The 23,040-nt window shown below is 38.8% G+C and overlaps 3 protein-coding genes across 3 annotated transcripts; 2 read left to right on the top strand and 1 right to left on the bottom strand.

Annotated features, from left to right (window-relative positions):
- Positions 1 to 5,941: 5,941 nt before the first annotated feature.
- Positions 5,942 to 7,837, top strand: LOC131432237 (histone acetyltransferase Tip60). The gene is made up of 5 exons (XM_058598378.1): positions 5,942 to 6,076; positions 6,247 to 6,376; positions 6,434 to 7,252; positions 7,323 to 7,485; positions 7,549 to 7,837. The coding sequence occupies exons 1-5, from the start codon at positions 6,035 to 6,037 to the stop codon at positions 7,763 to 7,765; spliced, it is 1,371 nt and encodes a 456-aa protein (XP_058454361.1). The 5' UTR covers positions 5,942 to 6,034; the 3' UTR covers positions 7,766 to 7,837.
- A 399-nt stretch (positions 7,838 to 8,236) lies between these two features.
- On the bottom strand, positions 8,237 to 9,554 carry LOC131431673 (splicing factor 3B subunit 4). The gene is made up of 2 exons (XM_058597525.1): positions 9,487 to 9,554; positions 8,237 to 9,343 (listed from the first exon to the last, which is right to left on the bottom strand). The coding sequence occupies exons 1-2, from the start codon at positions 9,518 to 9,520 to the stop codon at positions 8,304 to 8,306; spliced, it is 1,074 nt and encodes a 357-aa protein (XP_058453508.1). The 5' UTR covers positions 9,521 to 9,554; the 3' UTR covers positions 8,237 to 8,303.
- A 4,859-nt stretch (positions 9,555 to 14,413) lies between these two features.
- LOC131432315 (ATP-dependent DNA helicase DDX11) lies at positions 14,414 to 17,463 on the top strand. The gene is made up of 4 exons (XM_058598521.1): positions 14,414 to 15,510; positions 15,561 to 16,487; positions 16,543 to 16,740; positions 16,802 to 17,463. Exons 1-4 carry the CDS (start codon positions 14,668 to 14,670, stop codon positions 17,447 to 17,449), a joined length of 2,616 nt encoding a protein of 871 aa, XP_058454504.1. The 5' UTR covers positions 14,414 to 14,667; the 3' UTR covers positions 17,450 to 17,463.
- Positions 17,464 to 23,040: the final 5,577 nt, after the last annotated feature.

Raw genomic sequence — 23,040 nt, 5'->3', positions numbered from 1 at the left:
GTCGATTTTGATCAACCGCAGTAAGCCTTCTTTTGAAATGCGAAAGAAAGTTTAATTAATGGTACGATTTATGGAATTAATTGGAGTGAAACGGGTGAAACGAGCTAGTATTGTTATTCCCATTGTATGTACTTGGATCACTGAATTTTTATAAGTAATATGGACCACTATGGCTAGGTCGCATTGATTCTGCTTCAGGATCGTAAATCAGAATTGAACTTAAAATTAAGTTTGAAGGAAAATTGGGGTAGAACGATGTTGCACGATTCATGGGATCATGGAAACTACCTGTTAATTAGTTTGTAGGGCTATGTGCGTAACATCGAACTATCTTGGTTTAACATAATTGATTTTTCAGGGTTTTACAGTTAGTGAGGTAGGAAAAAAGAAAAATTTGGGGAAAAGCGGCCATGATAGTGAATTTTGCGGCTATTCTAATTATCATCAATCGATTCTACGGTCAATTCTACATAAGATAAACCTACTTTGAAAATATTTTCAAAGATTTTTATGAAATTATTGAGTAAAGTCGCGTTCTTCATCCTTTTTCCCCACAGTGCAATGTATTAATCAAAGACAGCAGATATCATTATTAGTAATGATCCTAAAATGTCAAAATTAGTGGTAAACCTGAGATGATCTAGGGTACAGATACCCTATGAAACTCAACCTCGTTTTAAAAGATGGTTGATGCAATTATTGCATACTTTTCAAAATGAGAAAAACAAAAAGCACGTCTCACTATCCATGAAATACAGTATCTATTCATACCCTAATGGCAACGACAAATGGAGCTCATGCCGGTAGAATCTTTCTACAACTTTATGCATAAAAATGTCATTTAATACATGCTGGGTACAGCTAACGTATACGCGGCACAATGTTATAATCCAGTCTATCCTAGTTCATTATCAATATTTTGGCGATTGATTATTTTCCATTTTAGTCAAATTGCCTAAATGTATGCAATTTCGTACTACGCTTCTTGTATACAAACGAGTATACATTGACAGAAAATACCAGCAAACAGCTTTTCGAATTAATACAGCTTGTCATATCATTGAAAAAAATCATAGTGTCTTCAAGTGGCTATCATAGTCTATAGCGTTAAAAGTGTGTTAGATATTCTGAAATCAGGAGATCGAAGCTCGAATCCGGTCATGAATAAAAAAACTATCATAGAATTTTTTTATGTTGTTGTCAATAAAATCACTAAAATGTAAATTCCCGATGATGTTTTACCCTTTCTATTTTTAGCCTTTGCTCGCGGTGTTTTCAGTAATGTCAGAGCAGATCAGTAACTGATTATGCTTTTCAATTTTGTTTTCATTATTTGGCAGTAAAATTAAACTGAGAATAAGTTTTGTTATCAACTAGAGAAATTCCATATCTCTTTTCGATTTCAGTATGTTTTTCGATATTATAGTACTATTTATCTGCTTCCGATTTTGATTTTTTAACTTTTAAGGCGACCAATACTAAGCAAATTGAGTAACCGATAAATACGAATATCACATCAAATTCGGAAGAAAATGTTTATTTTAGCGCTTAGTGGATAGCTTTTTAAGAAAATAAATTCCATTTATTTCCACAATATCAAAAATTTCCTAACTATTTCCCACTAATGTCACGAAATAGTAACAGACACAGATACTAATAGTGGGAGGAAAGTGCGGTGCTATCTCTGTTGTACAAGTACAGGTGAATCATTTTACATCTTACAGATAACTCATTTAGCTAAGTTACATTTAAATAAATGGTAGATTGGAATGTTTATATTTACATATATTCCTAAACTTTCATCTACGTTTAGTTTCCATCGGTTAGATGTTTAACATAAAATTGTAATGTGATTCGTTGTAAGCTCATAATTTTCTAAGCATGTTCAGCTATTTTTGACTTGGAATGATAATCTTATCTAATTTCTCCGTTTATATGATCCGGATTTTTTCAAAGTATCTCTATGATCTTATGTAGATCCTAGTATTATTCTTACGGAATACCAAATCTAGACCAAAACTTTTTAGTTTTGTTTTGGGCATGGCATGGCTGAAATCTATTAAAATTATTTTTAATTTTTCTGATGGTTGGGTTGAAGTAGTAAGTGATTGTTTTTCAACAGTTTTTCTTTTTATCAAAAATTGTTTGAATTAATTGCTCCGAATATTAATTGAGCTTTCCAATATCGAGAATGTTTTTTTTCTCGTTTCTTACCGCATTTTTTCCATGGGCTAGGTTATGCATTCAATAAATCATATGGTGAAAAGCTGCCATTTTATGCTGATGAGAATAATTAGAAGTATAACATATAATACTTTCCGTATTAGTTAGCTTTCTATATATCAAAAAGGATAAGTTTTCCGTCTTCCTCGTGATGAAAATGTCTAAGAAGTCTGCTGTTATTTGCTTCTTCACAAGTGAATTTAATGCTTTTGTTCATGTTATCGAATGGTGAACTACCTCACTATGTATTGAGTAGGTATTTAATCAAAATGATAAAATTGCATGAAGTCTCATCTCAGAAGCATAAAAGAAATTGGAAAATACCAATGTAAAAATACCATCAGTTGAATTCATGTGGTAATTAATTCTACTATACCGACCTTCCACTATACAAGGCCGAGTTTGAAGAAAAGATGCCAGTATTTATAATAATTCATCTCGTTCAAAATTATTGAAATTCATCATTTCTTATTCAAAACCTCATTATTTTTCAATAAAGACAACTTAAAACTATTAAAAGCTGTTAATGAAGATTACAAACAGTTATAAATGCTAGTATATTTTAAGTTTGAATATAATAACTGTTAGAAAAATTGTTGTTAAGGCAGCACTGCTCAAAGCTGACTTGTGCATTGCTTCCTCCCGAGATTCTATTTATAGAACTCACAAACAAAGAAATAATTTGCGCTCCATTTATGCTTTCAAAAGCTTTGTAGTATTAGGTAAAAAAATTCGTTCTGCACCCTGATGTCAATCCTGAGGCACTCCTTACTTATGCTATTTATTTAGCTTGAAAATAAACAATGATTTGCGCCTCAGTAGAATTATATACAGTATTTAAAAAGATTTCCACCATACGCCCGGAATAAGTTTTAAGAGCACCCTTTTCAATTCTCCTACCGTGATTCTGCGCCCTTAAAACATTCCTAAGGCATCCTTCCAAATTAGGCGTACAAGATTTTTTTTGCTTGAAAATAGATAGTGATTTGCGCCCTCAGTAGGATCATTTGATGTATTTTAAAATACTTCCACCCTGCGCCCTGGAATCATTTCTAAAGCGTCCTTCTAAATTATCTTTACAAGATGTTATTTATTTAGCGTGAAAACATATAAAAACTTGCGCCCTCACTAAGATTATGTTATATATTTATAAATACTTTCATCCTTCACTCCTTCATATCCCTATCGTGATTCTGCGCCTTAGAATAATTCCTGAGGTGCCCTTCCAAATTATCTTTACAAGATGTTATGTATTAAGCTTGAAAATAAGTAATAAGTTGCGCCCTCAGTTGGATCAATTATTGTTTTCAAAAATACTTTCATTCTGCGCCCTGAAATCTATTGTATGGGTCGCCCTTTTCCATTTTCCTGCGCCCTGGAACTATTACTAAGGCAACCTTCCAAATTATCCTTACAATATGTTATTTTTTTGCTTGAAAATAAATAATAATTTGTGCCCTCTTCTTACGATTAATTAATGTATTTAAAATACTTTCATCCTGCGGCCGGGAAATAATTATATGGGCGCCCTTTTCAATTCTCTTACCGTGATTCTGCGTCCTAAAATCATTCCTTGTGCGCCCTTCCAAATTATCCTTACAAGATGTTATTGATTTAAATTGAAAATAAATAATGATTTGCGCCCTCAAAAAGATATTTTACTTTAATCAAGATTACTTTCATCCTGCGCTTTGAGAGAAATTATTATTTTTCAATTCTCCTACCATGAGTCTGCGCCCTGGAATCATTTCCAAGGCGCCCTTCCAAATTATCTATACAAGATGTTATTTATTTAGAATGGAAATAAATAATGATGCGCCCCCTTAGAAGGATATTTTACTTTCATCCTGCGCCCTGAGAGCAATTATGTGGGCGCCTTTTTCAATTCTCCTACCGTGAGACTGCGTCCTTGAATCATTTCCAAAGCGCCCTTCCAAATTATCCATACAAGATGTTATTTAGTTAGATTGAAAATAAATAATGCTGCGCCCTCTTAGAAAGATATTTTAATACAATCAAGATTACTTTCATCCTGCGCCCTGGAACAATTTATGTGGGCGCCTTTTTCAATTCTCCTACCATGAGTCTGCGCCCTGGAATCATTTCCAAGGCGCCCTTCCAAATCATCCATACAAGATGTTATTTATTTAGATTGAAAATAAATAATGATTTGCGCTCTCAAAAGGATATTTTACTTTAATCAAGATTACTTTCATCCTGCGCCCTGAGAGCAATTATGTGGGCGCCTTTTTCAATTCTCCTACCATGAGTCTGCGCTCTGGAATCATTTCCAAGGCGCCCTTCCAAATCATCCATACAAGATGTTATTTATTTAGATTGAAAATAAATAATGATTTGCGCTCTCAAAAGGATATTTTACTTTACTCAAGATTACTTTCATCCTGCGCCCTGAGAGCAATTATGTGGGCGCCTTTTTCAATTCTCCTACCATGAGTCTGCGCCCTGGAATCATTTCCAAGGCGTCCTTCCAAATTATCTATACAAGATGTTATTTATTTAGATTGGAAATAAATAATGATTTGCGCCCTCAAAAGGATATTTTACTATAATCAAGATTACTTTCATCCTGCGCCCTGAGAGCAATTATGTGGGCGCCTTTTTCAATTCTCTTACCATGAGTCTGCGCCCTGGAATCATTTCCAAGGCGCCCTTCCAAATTATCTATACAAGATGTTATTTATTTAGATTGGAAATAAATAATGATGCGCCCCCTTAGAAGGATATTTTACTTTAATCAAGATTACTTTCATCCTGCGCCCTGAGAGAAATTATGTGGGCGCCTTTTTCAAATCTCCTACCGTGAGTCTGCGCCCTGGAATTATTTCCAAAGCGCCCTTCCAAATTATCCATACAAGATGTTATTTAGTTAGATTGAAAATAAATAATGATTTGCGCCCTCAGAAGGATATTTCATTATAATCAAGATTACTTTCACGCGGCACCTTTTTCAATTGTATTATTTTTTTTTGCACCCTTCATGTTAATTGAATCAGTCATTATCAAAATTTCAAAAAAAAATTTTTTTCGGTTGCAGTTTCAAGAGCTGGTTAGTCACTGACTAGCTGTGACTAACCGCAACTACAGCACTGGTTGCTGAAAACCAACATAAATCAAATTAAAAAATCTACCAACTGTTTTGTTATTTTAAATATGCTCCATTTCTCTGCTTGATAACTATACGCTGCCGTTGAATTGTTTCTAGCTTTGAAATACGAGTAAAATGCAGCAGTCGAAAATTATACACTCCGGAACATATATTTCTTCGAGTACACACAGCCAGCGAGTGCGAGCTCCGGCTCGCAAAACCGTTCAACGGAAGTCCTCCGTTGGTCCAATACGTTCCACAGTTGGTCCGATGAATGATCCCATTTCTCAGTGGGCTGCCATACAATTGAAGTGGTGAATAGCGGCCATTACACGATCATTAAAAGTGTCATTACTAAAAAGTAATGTTATTTGTAATGAACGTGTAAGGACAGTAATGATGAATTCTCCATATTTAGAATGTCATTACGTTAGTGAACGTTAAAAATTACATTAGTAATTCTCTTGTAAGGGCCGCTAATAGTTAACAATTCTAGGTCGATTATTTTTTTATCCGGTTGACCAAAAGTATCCCACTTTCATGCACCGCCACTGTGCGCTGCAATGTGAGGCGACGGAGGTGACCCAAGATCAATTACCTTCACTGTTAGCAAGCCGTCACAAACGTCAAATTACTTCAAAATAAGCAGTGCAAAGAATTACAAATTTTGTCGAGGAATCGAATTCGGTTGAAATTCGCACGCAAATGGACGTGGAAGATGCCGTGCAATCGATTTGCGACTCTACGGTAAGTGACTGCAACTTTTTCAAGTCATAGCCATCGTTGGTGTGCAGTGGTTTCGCCTGAAAAGATAATTCTTCCTGAGCACTCATTACCGGGAATGTTGCCGAATGTTTTTGTTTGGATTACTTGTTTGTTGCGGCAGTTGCGATTTAATTTGAGTGTTTATTTTCTAGGCTTCTCTATCGGAGGGATGTCGATTGCCGGTGCGTATGACTGGTACCAATGATTGGCCTCTAGCAGAAATCATCAGTATCAAGGAAGTACCGGATAAGTCAATTTGGTACTATGTACATTATGTTGATTGTGAGTATGAAAGAGATAGTTTCGTGCTAGGTAAAATTATCGTCAAACTTATTCCAGTCAATAAACGCTTGGACGAATGGGTTACTGAAGAATACCTTGATACCCGGAAAGTTCAATTTCCCCGAAAAGATGGACTTACTACTGGTCAAAACACAGGAGTTACAACACCGAAGCGAATACCGATGATTGGAGAACGGTCACGCCCCGCTAGTCCTATTCAATCTCCAGATATTGTAAACGGAAGTGCTGTTTTGGCAGCGGCGCTGCAAAAAAAGATCAATCGGAAACGTAAAGCTATATCCACTGAGAATGAAGACTCACAGGAAATTCCTACAACGCCGACCCCGCGACAATCAGGTAGCATGGTCACCCACCATGACGATGTTGTAACGCGGATGAAGAATGTCCAGCTAATCGAGCTCGGAAGACATCGTATAAAGCCGTGGTATTTCGCGCCATATCCACAAGAACTTTGTTCGATGCCCTGCATTTATATTTGCGAGTTCTGTCTGAAGTATCGCAAGAGTCGAAAATGTCTAGAACGGCATATAAAGAAGTGCAATCTGCGACATCCACCCGGAAACGAAATATATCGAAAGAACACAATCAGTTTTTTTGAGATAGACGGACGGAAAAACAAAAGTTATGCGCAGAATCTGTGCCTACTAGCAAAATTGTTCCTGGATCACAAGACGCTGTACTACGACACGGATCCTTTTCTGTTCTACGTTATGACGGAATTCGATTCGAGAGGCTTCCACATTGTAGGATATTTCTCGAAAGAGAAAGAGAGTACGGAAGATTATAACGTGGCGTGCATTTTAACGATGCCACCTTACCAGCGAAAAGGTTACGGCAAGCTGCTTATTGAGTTCAGTATGTATTGAGCGATGTTTCATTTCATTTCTGCACAACTGTTATTATTATCGATATATTTACCTTCTAGGCTACGAGTTGTCGAAATTCGAAGGAAAAACGGGTTCACCTGAAAAACCTCTGTCCGATTTGGGATTGCTGTCCTACCGGAGTTACTGGGCGCAGACGATTCTGGAGATCTTGATACTAGCGAAACCCACGGGAGACAATGAAAAACCTCAGATAACGATCAAGTACTTCATCATTATAATCCTCTAGTACTTCACCGGAAATTATTGCTTTTATTATTTTTGCAGCGAAATCTGTGAGCTGACCAGTATAAAAAAGGAAGACGTCATATCGACACTGCAGATACTGAATCTGATCAACTACTATAAAGGCCAGTACATAATTTGTATCAATAAAGAGACAATCGACCAGCATCAGAAAGCAATGGAAAAGCACAAAATTCGAATCGATTCCAAATGTCTCCACTGGACGCCAAAAGATTGGTCCAAACGATCCAAGTGGTAACGTACGTTAAGTGCAGCATGAAAAAAAAAAACAAAACAAATTCATTGTGTCAATGATCATTGCGTAAACCAACCAGCAACGACTAAAGCTTTGGGTAATATATTTATTGTGTAGGTAGACGCTCAAACCCGAGGGGTGGATGCGCTTTTCAACGTCGAACTACAGCGCAAGATGACTGGTAATTCTGTGTTTTAGAAAGATGTGTTCCACTTTTACTATACTTAAATGTAAGAGGTATGAAAATGAACCACCTCTGAGAGTGTTTATCTTCAACGGAACCGCACTTCGGTGGTTTCACCATATTCTACCCATGTGTCCCATTGAAGCTGTTTATAACGATAAGAATTTAGTCTTCGTAGATTCCGATTAAGATTGTAAAAGCTAGCTAATAAATTGAATCAAACAAACAAAATGTATTATGTTGTTTTGTCAGAATTTGTCATCAACGCATTGAAAACAATATTACAAGAAAAACTTGTGCACAATTATTTTATTGTAATCTGCAAATATTGTGACAAAGTAAAAAGAAAGTAATTTTCTAGAAATTGAAGGTATCCGCACTGAAGTTTGTAGTTGGTGGTGGCGGAGGTAGCCTCGGTTGCCCCGGGAATGCACCTGGTGGCATCTGCGGTGGCAGGGGAGGCTGTGGTGGACGCCAGGTTGGTGGTGGTGGCCTTGGTGCACCCGGTGGAGGCGTTGGTGGCGGAGGAGCTGGCTGTTGCCACGGTGGTGGTGGAATCATCCGTGGCGGAGCCGGTATTCCCATTGGAGACGAAGGTGGCAATGGAGGTTGTCCAATAGGAGGAGGCAACGGAGGCGGAGGAATCGCACCTGCACTGAAATGTGGTGCTGGTGGGACTTGTGGTGGAGGAGGTACCGCAGAAGGCGTTGGAGGAGGAGGTGGAGCCATTAAGGGTGGGGGCATCATTGGATGCGTTGGCATCATTGGTATGATCGGAGGAGGAACGGGAGCATCTGCAAACAGTTGATGAGGACGATCGGCATGGGAAAGTGGATTCTGTGCCGCAAGTAGACGTTCCGCGGCAGATCCGTGCCGTTCTCCTTTCGAATCCTTTTTGAATGCATACGATACTGAAATGGGACGATTGCAAAGGTATTGACCATTCATAGCGTCCATTGCTGCGTCAGATGCTTCAAAACTAGCGAAATTTATAAAAGCAAATCCTTTAGAATTGCCTGTTTCCGGATCTCGCATAATCTTGGGTGTCTGTAAAATGACTCCAAACGCAGAAAAGGTATCATACAGCAATTTCTCGTCTACTTCAGGATCCAAGTTGCCGATGAATATATTCGCACCGACATCCAGATTTTTCTGATGGGCAGATGCTTTGTTAACGCGGATTGGTTTTCCGTACAGCTTAATCATATTCATGATTTTAATGGCATAATCCGCATCCTCCTCGCCAAGAAATTCAACAAATCCATATCCCTGATGCATTTGTGTCACTCGATCCTTGGGCATATGAACATTGACCACTGGACCGGCCTGTACAAACATCTCCCAAAGGAGTGTTTCGGAAACCTTGTCATCCAATCCGCCAACATAAATTGTTGCATCTGTAAGACGGAAATACTTATCAAATACACAGTTACGGAAAGAAATATAAATTCAGTATTGAATAAACAAATTAATATTTGTATTATTTCATTGTCAAATTAATTTAGTATCGTAAATTACGCATAACATCAGAAAAGCTTACCTTGGTTTCTTTCGGCAATTGGTCCGGCCGCCATTACTACGTAAACGTTTGCTTGTCAAAACTTGCTTGAACAACCAGGGATGCCAGGTCATTTTTTCAAAAATCTGTAATCAAGCCTAAAACCTGTCTGTGAAAATCTGTGCCCGTTTCCCGTACCATAATAAGCAGATCGAAATCAATTTGGTGAGCAAAAAAAACCAACTCACTACCAACATGCTCTGTACCTTTTACCTCTACCGGTCTGTACGCTTTGGTGCTAAACTGTGCTCGATTTCAAAAATCTATGATTTATTCCAAAATCTTTGTCATTTTTAAAATTTGTGCAGAAAATTTAAAATCTGTGAAACACTGATTAATCTGTGAACCTGGCATCCCTGTGAACAACAACATATTTCTACACGTAGCCAGAAAACCTCTTAATTTTAGGTAAAAATCACTGTCGGCCAGGAAAGATTCGATGCGATAAGATAGCGACAAAATGCCGCAGCGATAACGAAGCGAAGGAGTTAAAAAAAACTGTCCAATATTCTGGCAGAGATGCAAGGTGAAATTTTGGGCGTCTGCGTACTAGAAATGCTCCTATGGAAGCTTAAAATATGACGAGAAAAACCAAACTAAATCCCTACAGTAATAGCAAAAGTCATTAAATTTTACGATTGTTTATAAAAACATCGAAAATCTGCAAAAAAAAGTCTGCTTAATTGCAAAGTCTGCTAACAAACGAAATTAAAAATTTACATACCAATCTGAAAACCTGGCATCTGTGGTTCTGACGCTCATTATTTCTCTATTCTGCGACGATTCCGTCGCATTCTATGTCTTGTTGAAAACCACTATATTGTTCCTCGAAACCAAAAAAATCCCAAATATTTGATTTTGCTCAGTGAACTGGTTTGTTTCAATAAATAATTTGACAAAAGTAACAAATATTTTATTTGTACGTTCCTGTCAATTTCTTGACGAAAAATTTCATAGTAAATTTAACTTGTTAAAAATATTGTAAGAATAACTAAATTTTGGTTTCTCACAACGATTTATTTTGTCGTAATAGTGACAAAAGGAAATCTAATTTGAAATTGCAATATATTGTTCAAAGGTTGCACTATTTATGTACCATTTAATTCCACTATTTCACTGTCGCGTTATTACACTTTCACAAAGTCACTATACGTTAATGAAGCATAACAAACTTTAAAATACAGGTACGCGTGTTTTGGAATGTAATTTACATCCTTCTTCAGTGTATCGGTTTTATAAATTTGTTTGAAAGAATGCTGCTCCTTTTATATGAAATGTCTTATTGTCAACGGGTAAAAACGGGAAGAAACAGGTAGTAACAAAAGGGTAGGACGGTAGTTTGATTGTCAGCGGAGGGTAACAAACTGAAGAAGTGGGAGATTAAGAGATTAAGTATTTTCTAAATCTTATGTGTCGGTAATAACTTGAATAGCCAGGAGGGCTTTAATAAACCAGGAGGGTCACGATTTAATAAAGAAATGGAGTTATTTTTGAAGATTTCTAAACTTTCGGCTGTGTCCAATTTCCATGGGTTGGAAATTTGTCTTATGATTTTTATGTCGTTGGTAGTGAGTTCATGATCTTCAGAAAAGGCATGTTCAGCTACTTTTGACTTGAAATGATGGGGCAGTCCTTTCTCTAATTCTTTAGATGCTTTCGCTATTTCAGCGACGTGCTCTTTGAAATGGATGTCTAGAGTTCTCTTTGTTTGTCCAATATATACTTTATCACAATGAGAACACGAGATTTTGTATACCCCAGATTTTTTCAAATTATCCGTAGGATCTTTTGTAGAACCTAGTAAATTTTTCAATTGACAGTTTATGCTGCTGAATACTAAATCTAAACCAAATTTATTTAGTTTTGATTTCAAAGGATGTGTAATGTTTGGATTGAAGTCCACCGATATTCTTTTCAAATTTTCCGATGGGGGAGGCAGAGTTGTAAATGATTGTTTTTTTCAACAATCTTATTTTTTTGTTGAGGATTGTTTAGATTGAACGCTCCGGATATCCATTGAGCTTACCAATTTCGAAAATAAAGTTTTTCTCTTTTATTGCAGCATTTCTTTTAAAGGGTAATAATGACAGAAATAATGACAGATTGTGGTGCAAAATTTTATCAAAAAAATCGTATAAAATGTTGCTACTTTTCCTGCTGATTACCAAAATATTGTGATGCAACAAACAAAAAATTTTCACCCAACTGTAGCTTCTTTGAATAAACTCAACTGTTGAGTAAAAAATACTCATTTATTAAGGTACTTTTCATCCAACATAAAAAAAAACAATCGTGATTACTTAATGTTAGGTAAATTTAACTCTACCGTTGGGTTTTTTTTTGCAGCGTGTAGATTGTTAATCGGCTAATCGATTAATTGATCGATATTTGGACCAACGTTGCCAGGTATACCGATTTCTCGGTATTGACACAGTATTTTGACCTCTATACCGCAATAAAGATATCACACGTTTTTTTATAACGGCCAATAGCCATCCATTAACAATCACTTTGAAGAGTAATTTCGAATGACTCGGCACTCGCAGAGAGTAAGTCATAATAGTAAACGGCAGAAGAAAGTTATCTCTTTCATCTGGTGTTAAATTTAATACTCTATTTTTCATAGCTCGCCTGCAATTTCTTTCATGGAAGTTGACAGGTGGCTTATTGGCCGTTATACAAAAAAACGCGTGATATGTATTTCCAAAATATCGATAATTCACATTGTCGTGGGACCGTTTTTTTTACTTACCTAAGTGAGTCTTGGTCAGAGTTAATTAAAGTTATTTTCATTGACTAAAAATTGACGAAAATGAGAGAAAATTACTGTCACTCTCAGCTTCGCTTGCAAACTATGAGAACGAAATCCATATCCAGTCAATGACATGAGCGGAACAGTAGTTTCAAAATTGTGTTTTTTCTTTCATTTGCTCTTTCAGTCATTTGCAGTTTTCAGTGCAAATCCCATAGTATGCAGTGTCGATATTCACCCGAAGTTGTGAGAATTGAATATGACAGAAAAAGATTTCACAATAAGGTTTACGTGTTGTTGCTCGAATTTGTAGTTGTTTTGGTTTCCAAAGAAGTTCTGGGATGTAATAACTTCAATTTGCCATATTTTAGTCACTTTTTAAAGCCAAGCGTCACATATTTTCAATACATCGATGAAAGAATGTGAATGGAAATTTTGCTGTTGCTACCTGAAGACGTTAGTTTGGTTTCATGTTGTCATAGAGGAAAGAGTGACGTTGGCAATTATGCTCTCTCATTTTTTCGATGAGAAACGAAAATGCTTCGTCTCTCTTCGTTTGTTCTGCGGTGTCGGTCATTTGCGAATGAGACAGTAAAACATTGAAAATGAGACTGTTGGAATGGTTTCTTTCATTGAGAATGCGTGACAATATTAAGCTCTGGTCTTGGTGTCATAGTTCTGCTACTTATGTATAGAAGAGATTCAATATCCACAGATTTGCCATGTGTGAAACTCCCACTAGCTTTCATAAATTTCACATAGTGAACGCCAATTTTTCAAATTTCAAAGATTGCTTGACATTTAGTTCGTACTCAATCGATCCTTATTTATATTCACGGAAACGATACGAGTGGACCTCAAAAGCGGCCCTTACACGATCATGAAAAGTGTCATTACTAAGTAATGACACTTCTGCTCAAACGCTCGTCATTACTGCATTACTGTACATCATTACTTTTTAGCATTACACGTTCATTATTAATGATGAGTATTTGTGACTACTCCAGCAATAGCAATAGCAATATTTTTATTCTCGTTTAGCTGAAAATAAATTTGATTTGCCATTGAAACGTTAAGGTTAATGAAATATTAACAATTAAAATCTACACTTTGAAATTTTTTCGCGTATAGTTCTAAAGATATTCAGCACTTCCACAAAAAAATAAGAAGAAGAAATAATGTTGGTAATGATGGAAAATCCGGAATTCCATCATTACTCGTGTCATTACTGAACTCGTAGACCTTACACGCTCATTAAAAGTGTCATTACTTTTTAGTAATGACACTTTTAATGATCGTGTAAGGGCCGCTAAACACTCCATTATTGCATCGTAAGAGCAAATTCAGCAGCTAGAAGTTCTATATGGAAGATCTATAATATAGTAGAAACTGGAACAAACGTATCCCCAACAAGCCGTTCTAGTTTTATTTATTCAACCAGTTCTACTGTCAAATTTAAAACTGGTCTACGATGCCGTTCTATTTTTATATATATTTAAAACACGAGTAAAACACTGCTGGGGCGGCCAGTTTTTCTTGTTATAAAATTCAGATTTAAATTTTGTAACTGACATAAATTATGCATCTAGAACTAGAACACTACTGAATATGCCCTAAACCAAAGACATCTTATTAACAAGATATCCAGCTCTCACATTTCCCGAACAAATCATTGGCAACATCCTTTTTTGCGAGCATGTCGCCCTCAGGTGAGTCCGCATCGAATCTCATACATAGAAGTATAGGGAAAGAAATGTCAAATTCGTGCGCGCCAAAATAGCAGGGCTGCGCACCCATACAATTGACATGATATGTTGAATGTGATGCCGTGCGATGGCGTTGTTGAACCGAAGATTGATTTGGCTCCAAGCTGACAGGGTCTGCCTAAACTGAGTTATTTAATAAAAATATCTGGCATCCTTTGGTTGCCTCTCGGCGCCAGAGCTGCCATATAAAAATGTGTGTTTGAAGGAACAATTTTTTTAGCCATCTGTGATTTATGAACTACACAAAAATATATGAAAATTTTCGTGGAAATGTGATTTTTTCTAAATTGTAAGAAAATCTGTGATCTGTGACACAGAATCTATGTAGCGAAAATTAGAGTGCCTATAACCAGAGTGACGACATCTCATCCGTAGTTTTGGCAACAATTCAAAACATTCCATTAGCTTTACATTGAATTGACAGGTCGTTTGCTCGTTTGGAACTGGGAGCTGTCATTCCAAACGAACAGCTGTCGCCACTCTGATTATAGTCACTCTAGCGAAAATGATTGTAAAATCTGCACTTTGAAGAAAATCTGTCAATATGGTAACCCTGATTGGCGCGCGTTTTCGAAAAGTGAAATAAAAACATTCCGTTATCAATATTTTGTGATTGTTCGTATTTTATATTTATTTAACGTTATTATGTTTCAATCGGATACACGTCTATGTGCACCATCATCGGGTAAGGATTATCTTTTCCCATTTCCGCCATACGACATCCAGTTGGATTTGATGCAGTCGCTCTACTCAGTGGTCGAGTCTGGACAGATTGGTATTTTCGAAAGCCCAACGGGAACGGGCAAGAGCCTAACGTTGACTTGTGCGGTGCTCAGTTGGCTGCGAGATCATGAGGCACTGATCGAACGAGAACTAGCGGAACGTATCAATCGACTGAAGCAGGACATCGTTCAAATGGAGCAATCGACGGCAGGTGCTGTAGATTGGATATCGGGTCAGTTCGAAACGATTGAAGCAAAAAAGAAATTGTGTGAGCTGGGAGGAGTTAAAGATCTACGAGATGAATATTATAAGCGCTTGAAAGAATTGAAGGAAAAATCTGTTAAGGTAAAGAAGAAACGAAATTTTCATCGAGTCGATAAAACATCCGAACATCAATTGAGGGAAAATGAACTAGAAGGTCAGGTTGAAATCGTTGACGATGACTTTATGGTCGAGGATTCTGATGACGAAGAGACGGTTCTTGCCGAAGACGATGACAGGCGGTTTAAACCTGTGCAAATTATATTTTGCTCCAGAACCCATTCCCAGCTGAGTCAAGTTGTTAACGAAATTCGTCGAACAGATTTTGGAAAGCAGATCAGACTAACCACATTGGCATCAAGACAAAACTTTTGTATTAATCCAGAAGTTAAAAAATTGAAATCAAATTCGCTCATCAACGAGCGATGCTTAGATCTTCAGAAAAAATCGGCCAGCAAAACTACCTCCGTAGATGAAGATAAGAATATAAGGAAGAAACAAAAGGTAATCGGTTTATAAGCACATTGATTTACTATAAATTTTGTATATTTCAGGTTGCTAAAGCATGTCAGTTTTACAACCGTTCGGCTATAGAAGAATTGCGAAATGATTCCATCTTCGAAATTCAAGATATCGAAGAATTAGTAGCGTTTGCTAGACAGGAAAAAGCATGCCCTTATTATGCTTCGCGTGCAGCAATTCTAGATTCGCAGTTGCTGATGATGCCATATCAAAATTTACTTCATCGAAAAACCCGCCAGCAGACTGGTGTCGACATCAAAAACTCGGTCATTATCATTGATGAAGCGCACAACCTATTGGACACCATATCCAATATCCATAGCCAAGAGCTAACGCTGGAACAGCTTCAGCAGGCTCGTGTACATATTAGTGCCTACAAAACTCGATATTTTGCTCGATTTTCCACCAAGAATCTTTTGAAAATAAATCAGTTGCTGTTTGTTGCAACTCGTCTTTGTAAGCTGTTAGAAGTTGAACCGAGTTTTAACAAGTCTGGTTCACGTATGCTAAGAACATCTGAATTAATGACAGAAGGCGAATTTTTCAATCTCAATCTTCCGGAGATCCTTCAGTTCGCAGAGAAAACACGTATCGCACAGAAAATACACGGCTTTGTTCAAAGTGTTCCGCCATCGGAATGCTTGGGAACCCCGAAAAAACGACTCAACGATGTTAAAAAAGGAACCAATGCCGTGAAGGAATATCTGAAGCAGCTGGAAAGTGGTGTTAGAGAACCTGCATCAGCAGCTGGCAATGAAAAGTGCAGCTCGGAAATTAGTAAAGAGCCGGTATCCAATGTAATTCGTCCATTTATGACTTTTTTGGAGTGTCTTTCGGAAAGTTTCGATGACGGCCGTGTGCTCCTGTCATATTCCAATGATTCGAAAAAGACGCATATGAAATATTTGTTATTAAATCCTGGCGCCAGATTTAACGAAATTTTGACAAGCTGTCGATCGGTGAGTGATGGTTAAGAATCAAACTATCAATAGGCTTATTTTCATATTATTGTAGCTTATTCTTGCTGGTGGAACGATGCAACCAGTTGATGAACTGACCGAACAGTTATTTAAAAGTTGTCCTGAACGCGTTCAGCTTAAAAGTTATCGCCATGTGGTTCCACAAGATGCAGTTCTTCCGTTGGCCATTGCAAAAGGACCCTCTGGAAAGGAGCTTCTTTTCAATTATAGCAACCGTCAAAATAAGGAACTGGTACTATTGTGACTAATGTATGAAACCATGTCTTTTCTAACCATATTTTCCATCAACCCAGCTAAATGAGTTGACATCCACGTTGATCAATATTTGTCAGGTGGTTCCAAACGGGGTCGTTTGTTTTTTCAGCTCGTACGACTATCTGGAACAATTCTTCGCTAATCTCCTGGAAAGTGGTCGTTTGGCACGACTGGAAGAGCGGAAGCAAGTATTTCGCGAACCTCGTGGTAGCGGAAACGTTGATAAGGTTCTGGCTGATTACTCAAAAGCTGCACGTCAATGGACGGGATCTCGGACGGGTGCTCTCATGCTTAGTGTGGTCGGTGGAAAACTCAGTGAGGGCTTAAATTTTGCCGATGAACTTGGTCGATGCGTGGTGGTGGTTGGATTACCCTATCCGAACCGCACCAGCCCAGAACTCATGGAAAGAATGCGATATTTGGATACGACCCTGAAAGCTTCCGCTGGGAATGAATATTATGAGAATCTTTGCATGAAAGCTGTGAATCAGTGCATCGGACGGGCAGTGAGGCATATCAACGATTATGCCAGCGTAGTACTGTTAGATGCCAGATATGGAAGCAGTGAGAAGATCCGGAAGAAACTTCCAGTTTGGATTTCCGAATCAATGCAGTGTGTGGACCGGTACGGACTGGCGCATGGAAATGTGGTGAAATTTTTTAAGACTAGGAATGGAAAAAAATAAAATGTATTAAAATAATCAATGGAATACTTTAGTGGTTAATGATTTTTCTCCGAAGAAGGACCGAACGAATCGTAGTTTCAAGGTTACTCATTGAAAACGCTTGCACTCTGTTGCTAGCAGTACACTTAAGAAGGATTGATATGGATCTATTTACTGCCGATGGAATTTTCTTGTGTACGAGTTGGGCACGCGGAAAAATAAAACGAAATCCAGAAGAACTTTACACACTTCCCCATATCCGTAGAGTTTTTATTCTACTTAGAACTTCTTGCAAACAGACTAAAGCAAAGATGATATTGTGAACTAGACAGTATCAAGAATTTCTGCCCTCTGATGTCTTTTAATGGCTCTAATACCGGCGCACGACACAATCGTTCGAAAACTGCTACGGCAGATTATGCACGAATACGGCCCAAGCAACTATGGATAGAGTGATGTATTCATCCGGACTGGGCCACGGCAAGGTGATGGACTACCTTCTCGCTTGTTTAATATTGCTTTGGAAGATGTGATTCGAATATTTGTGACACCTGCTTTGAAAAGATGATGGAAACATACATCGGACGGAACCCAGACGCTAGGCATATCGGATTGGCTATCAATGCGTCGAAAACAAAATAATTAAGAACTAGAGGTTCGAAAGAAGAAACACTACACCTCTCACCATGAATATTGATAGACGGTGACGATATGACGGTTGACGTGGTGGTATTTTAGCAGAAAATCAAACGTTCTTTGAACTCAAGAAAACCCTTCGATCGAGAAAAGTACGCCATCACCATCTACGAAACGTTTATTAGACCGGTTGTTCTCTATGGGCTCGAGAGTTGGACTGTGTTAGTAGAGGACCAAAGCGCTCTTAGTATTTTCGAAAGAAAGGTTCTGCAAACCATCTATGCCGGGTTATGAATAGAAGACGGGGTATGAACCAGGAAAATCAACAGATGCTTAGAGAGCCGCCTAACGCAAGACAGCTAAAATAGGACGGCTACGGTGGGCTGAGTATGTCAATAGGATGCCCGACGATAGTCCAGTAAAAGTGATTCTTGAATCCGAACCAGAAGAAAAGAAGCACAACGAGCAAGGTGTATCGATCAAATGGACGGCGATCTACAAAGGATTCGTGCCTAGCGACGAGTAGCTAAGGACCGAAAGATGGAGACGTGCTCTTGATACAGTAAAGGACATCCAACGGACTAAAGCTGCTAGATGAGATGAGGTAAGTAAGATCAGCCGGTTTTAAACAGATTATTACCCTTACTGCTTGGAAATATTTCTACGCATCAATTCGAGTGGGTAAAACTATACATTTTCGATAACACTAGTTCTACCTTGCGAAAAAAGTGCTTTGTAAATTAATTTGGAGTCACCGAGTACGAAAATATCACTGACGATACGTCGGGATGTATAGCTTTGCAAAATTTTACTTCTTGGATTTTGGTTAAGCAAAAGTACCAATCAGTCACATGACTGACTTCACTGTACTCCGCTAGTCCTTGTCATAGGGGGTAGATTTAGAATCATCTTTAAGATCTTACTTTGAATGCGCTGAAGCCTAAGTTTGTGCGTTCGTGCACAGCCCCGCCAAACAGGGACTGCGTATTCGGGGGGTTAGATAATTTGTTTATAGACAGCCATCTCTATTAGTGTGATTAAAGGTACTCCTTCTGCTGCGTCCTGGGGTGACATCAGAGGAGGAATAGGTTTCGGTTTTTTCTTAAGCACATTCGTTAGGGACCAGAAGGGCTTTGAATGTGAGAGAATTTCTCGAAGCTTTTGCTGGAAGTTCCTGTTGCGAAGCTCAGTTATCCTTTCCTGGATTGTCCTAGTTAAGTTGTTATAAGAAGTCTTCCTATCTAGGATGGCAGTTCGTTGATACTGCCTCCGGTAGATATTTCGAAGTCGGATGAGTTTCTTGGTGACACTGTCGATTTGAAGAGAGGAACTCGGCATATGTTGTACTGGAACCGTCCTATCACGAGCTACTGTGATTGAATGCTGGAAGGAAGATAGGGCCGCATCGATTTCCATCGGGGAATCAAGTGGCAAATCGATATTAATAAGTTGGTCGGCGATTTGTTGAAATTGGACCCAGTCGGTGCCATAATAGTTCCTCCGAGGTTGAATAGGCACTGTTTCTGGTAAAGATCCCAACGTCAATATTACTGGAAAGTGGTCGGAAAAGAGCTCGTTGAAGACAACCGGAGAACTGTCTATGGCGATGTTGCAGATGAATATATCCAAAATGGAATGACCTCCCGATCTGGAAAGTCGCGTTGGTTGACCGGATCCAGCGAGGATGTTGTACTGTCCAGCTTCGTAATCTTCGGCAAGTACGAATCCTTTTCGATTCTGTCTTTTGTTTCCCCACAGCTCATGCCGTGCGTTCAGGTCCCCAGCAATGATGAATTTTTTCTGTTGTCGAGTGAGCATAGCCAGATCTCGCTTCAATGGTGCACACTTACCATCTCGAAGATTTGTTTGTTTGGGTCAGTACGCTGCAATGATGATTATGGGTCCCGTCGTCGTTGTAATCTCAATTCCGATGGCTTCTATAAGTTTCAATTTAAAGGCAGGCAGAAGTCTGTTCTGAATGGATCGTTTAATGGCAATGGCAACTCCCCCTCCTCTGGTAGTTGTCCTGTCGAGCCTGTGAATCCTGTAATTGGAAATAAAAAGAGAAATTACAGGTTTAAGTTGAGTTTCAGTTAAAATAGTAATATCGGCTTCTCTTGAAGAAAGTCGGACAATTCAGCAGTTTTGCTCCTAAGTGAGCAAGGACGTTCAACGACGGATCAGATTTATTTATTTATTTATTTATTAAATTTATTCATCTGACAATAAAATGGTCTTAATGAATACGTTTAGTCAAGTCATAAAATTGTAGATCGCTGTACTTTCTGCACGAATTTGTGCGATGGTTCATCAAATTCAAAAAGGTGTTCAACGGTGCCAAATGTACTCAAGCATGATGTTATCGGTTCGTAATACCCGAACGTCGTTCGATGAAATCTCGGCTGAAATAAACTGGTAGAGCGCAGTGATCGTTGTGAAGCACGAAAATCGAGTTGAGACAAAATCTTCGGTGAGTCGATATCCCCGTTGATCAGTTTTGCCACGAAAGTAGTTTGCTGAATTTTCCTGCGTCGTTCCAATGAGTCGAGTCCGATCAGTCGACAGCAATCGTGGTATGGTGGAAGCTCAAGCGGGTTCTGCCAGGGAAGGTTTCTTAGAGCAAGACGAATAAATCGTTTCTGAACGCGCTCAATCCGTAAGTTCCATGTAAGTTGATAAGGACTCCAAATTACGCTAGCATTTTCCAGTATTGAACGAACCAAAGAGCAATATAACGCCTTCAAACAATACGGATCTTTGAAGTCCCGCCCGATCTTTGCAATAAAACCTAGTTCCCGTGTCGCTTTTGAAATTATAGATGAACGATGCAGATTGAAGGTAAGTTTTGCATCTAACAAAACACCAAGGTCATTAACATGGTCAACTCTCTGGAGCGTTTGTCCATCAATTGCATAGTCGAATTGAATTGGGTTCAGTATTCGGTGAAACGTTATGACCTGGCATTTTGAAATGCTGACAATCAACCAGTTTCTACGACACCAGGCGACAAATGTATCTAGAAGTTTTTGAAGCCGGATGCAGTCGTCAATAGAGCGAACTTCAAGATATAATTTCCAATCATCGGCATATACTAATCTGCAGCCAACTCCGAGCACCGAAGCAGCATCGTTGAAGAACAGCAAAAACAAAAGTGGACCCATATTGCTGCCTTGAGGAACTCCTGATAAATTTGAGAACGAAGATGATACACAAGTGCCGAGCTTAATTCGCAGGACTCTACCACATAAGTAAGAGCGTAGCCAGTCAGTAAACTTTTGTGTGGCGCCCAACCGCAACATCTTGCACAAGAGTATTCGGTGGTCAATTCGGTCGAAAGCTGCTTTCAGATCAGTGTATACTGCATCAATTTGTACTTTATTCTCCAAACTCGAAAAACAACTGGAAGTGAAATCTAAGAGATTCGTGCTGACTGAACGACCTGGCATAAATCCATGCTGATCAATAAAGATGTAATTTTTAGTACGAAAAAGTACCTCAGTGCTCACAATTATTTCGAACAGTTTAGATGCAGCTGATAAATTGGTTATGCCTCGATAATTTCTAACATTTGTACGATCACCGCTCTTGTATGCAGGAAACATGAAAGACTGCTTCCAAGTCATCGGAAAAATACCTTGCTCAAATGATTTGTTAAATATAGTGCACAAAGGATCGGCTAAAGCAGAAGCGCAATGACTGTACACCGCTGCAGTTATGCCATCTGGTCCGGCCGAGAACGATCGTTTCAACTTCTTCGCTGCGGCAACAATCATATCGGGAGTAACCAAAAATGTGTCAATGTGCACTAAATTCTCAGGAACATCCACCGCGGCGGTCTCCGCATCGATACCGGAGGCTGTTCTTTCTGCAAACACCGAAGCAAAGAACTTTGCAAACAGATCACATGACTTCAAGGATGACCCGGATTCAACACCATCGAGACAAACTTTTGAAGGAATTGATAAGCATTTACGTTTCGAGTTTACAAAAGTCCAGAAATGTTTGAGATTCCGACGAAGATCCATGTTCCCGGAATTGTTTTCGCAGTCAGCAGCCAACGAGATAACTAAAGGCGGATGATGCGGGTCGACAGGTAGCAGTGGAGTAACACTACAATTAACTATTAATTGATGCTCCGAAGAGCAAAAGACCAAATCGAGCAATCGCCCAAGATGATTTCTGCACTGGTTTGCTAGATGTAGATTTAAAAAATCCATACCGTCGATCAGCGCTGTACCAGCAGCGGATGGCAACAAAGAACAAGCGGGTTGTGTTTCTTCATTCCGTCGATTCCACACAATGCGGGGCTGGTTGAAAAACCACACACCAGAACAATATCATTCACAGAACCTTTACTGCACAGTTCCGAAACAGTTGAAATGTGCGCATCGATCACATCAACGTTTTGGCTTTTATCAGGGGGAATGTACACACCGCATAGCAGTAACTTTCTACCCCGCACTGTAGCACTTGCACACACTTGTTCAAGACACCAACCATTCACCGTTTCAATAATAGAGCTGACGTGTTTTCGTGAAATGGCAATCGATACTCCACCAAACGATGCTTTGTCACTATTAGCTGAGCTGCGAAAAACATTAAAGGAATTTCCAAACAACTGCTGAGAGTTTATTCGGCTATCCAGTCCGGTCTCGGTCAAAAAGATGACATCAAAGTTGCAGTCACTCGTCGCTTTTTAACGACGATTTTTGTCCTCAATCCCCGAACATTCTGGTAGTACACCCAGATACCAACGTCATCTTGTTCGTCATCCTGCGACACGGGATAAAACAAATCAGCGCTTGATAATCTGGAAGCTAACGAATACTTGCCAAGATGAGTAGTTTGGAAGACCCCTTCACCACACCTACCCGCAGGACCAGGACGGCTGATGAACGCTGGCAGCGGTGGCACGACTGGGGAAGGGGGGTCAGGGGCTTCCACAATATCAACTACGGTGCGTCCCAGTATACTGC

This window comes from Malaya genurostris, chromosome 2, assembly GCF_030247185.1.
Source record: "Malaya genurostris strain Urasoe2022 chromosome 2, Malgen_1.1, whole genome shotgun sequence".
Classification (NCBI taxonomy): Eukaryota; Metazoa; Arthropoda; class Insecta; order Diptera; family Culicidae; genus Malaya; species Malaya genurostris.
Note: the sequence above shows the minus strand (reverse complement) of the source record. Positions and strands in the feature narration are given on the sequence as shown.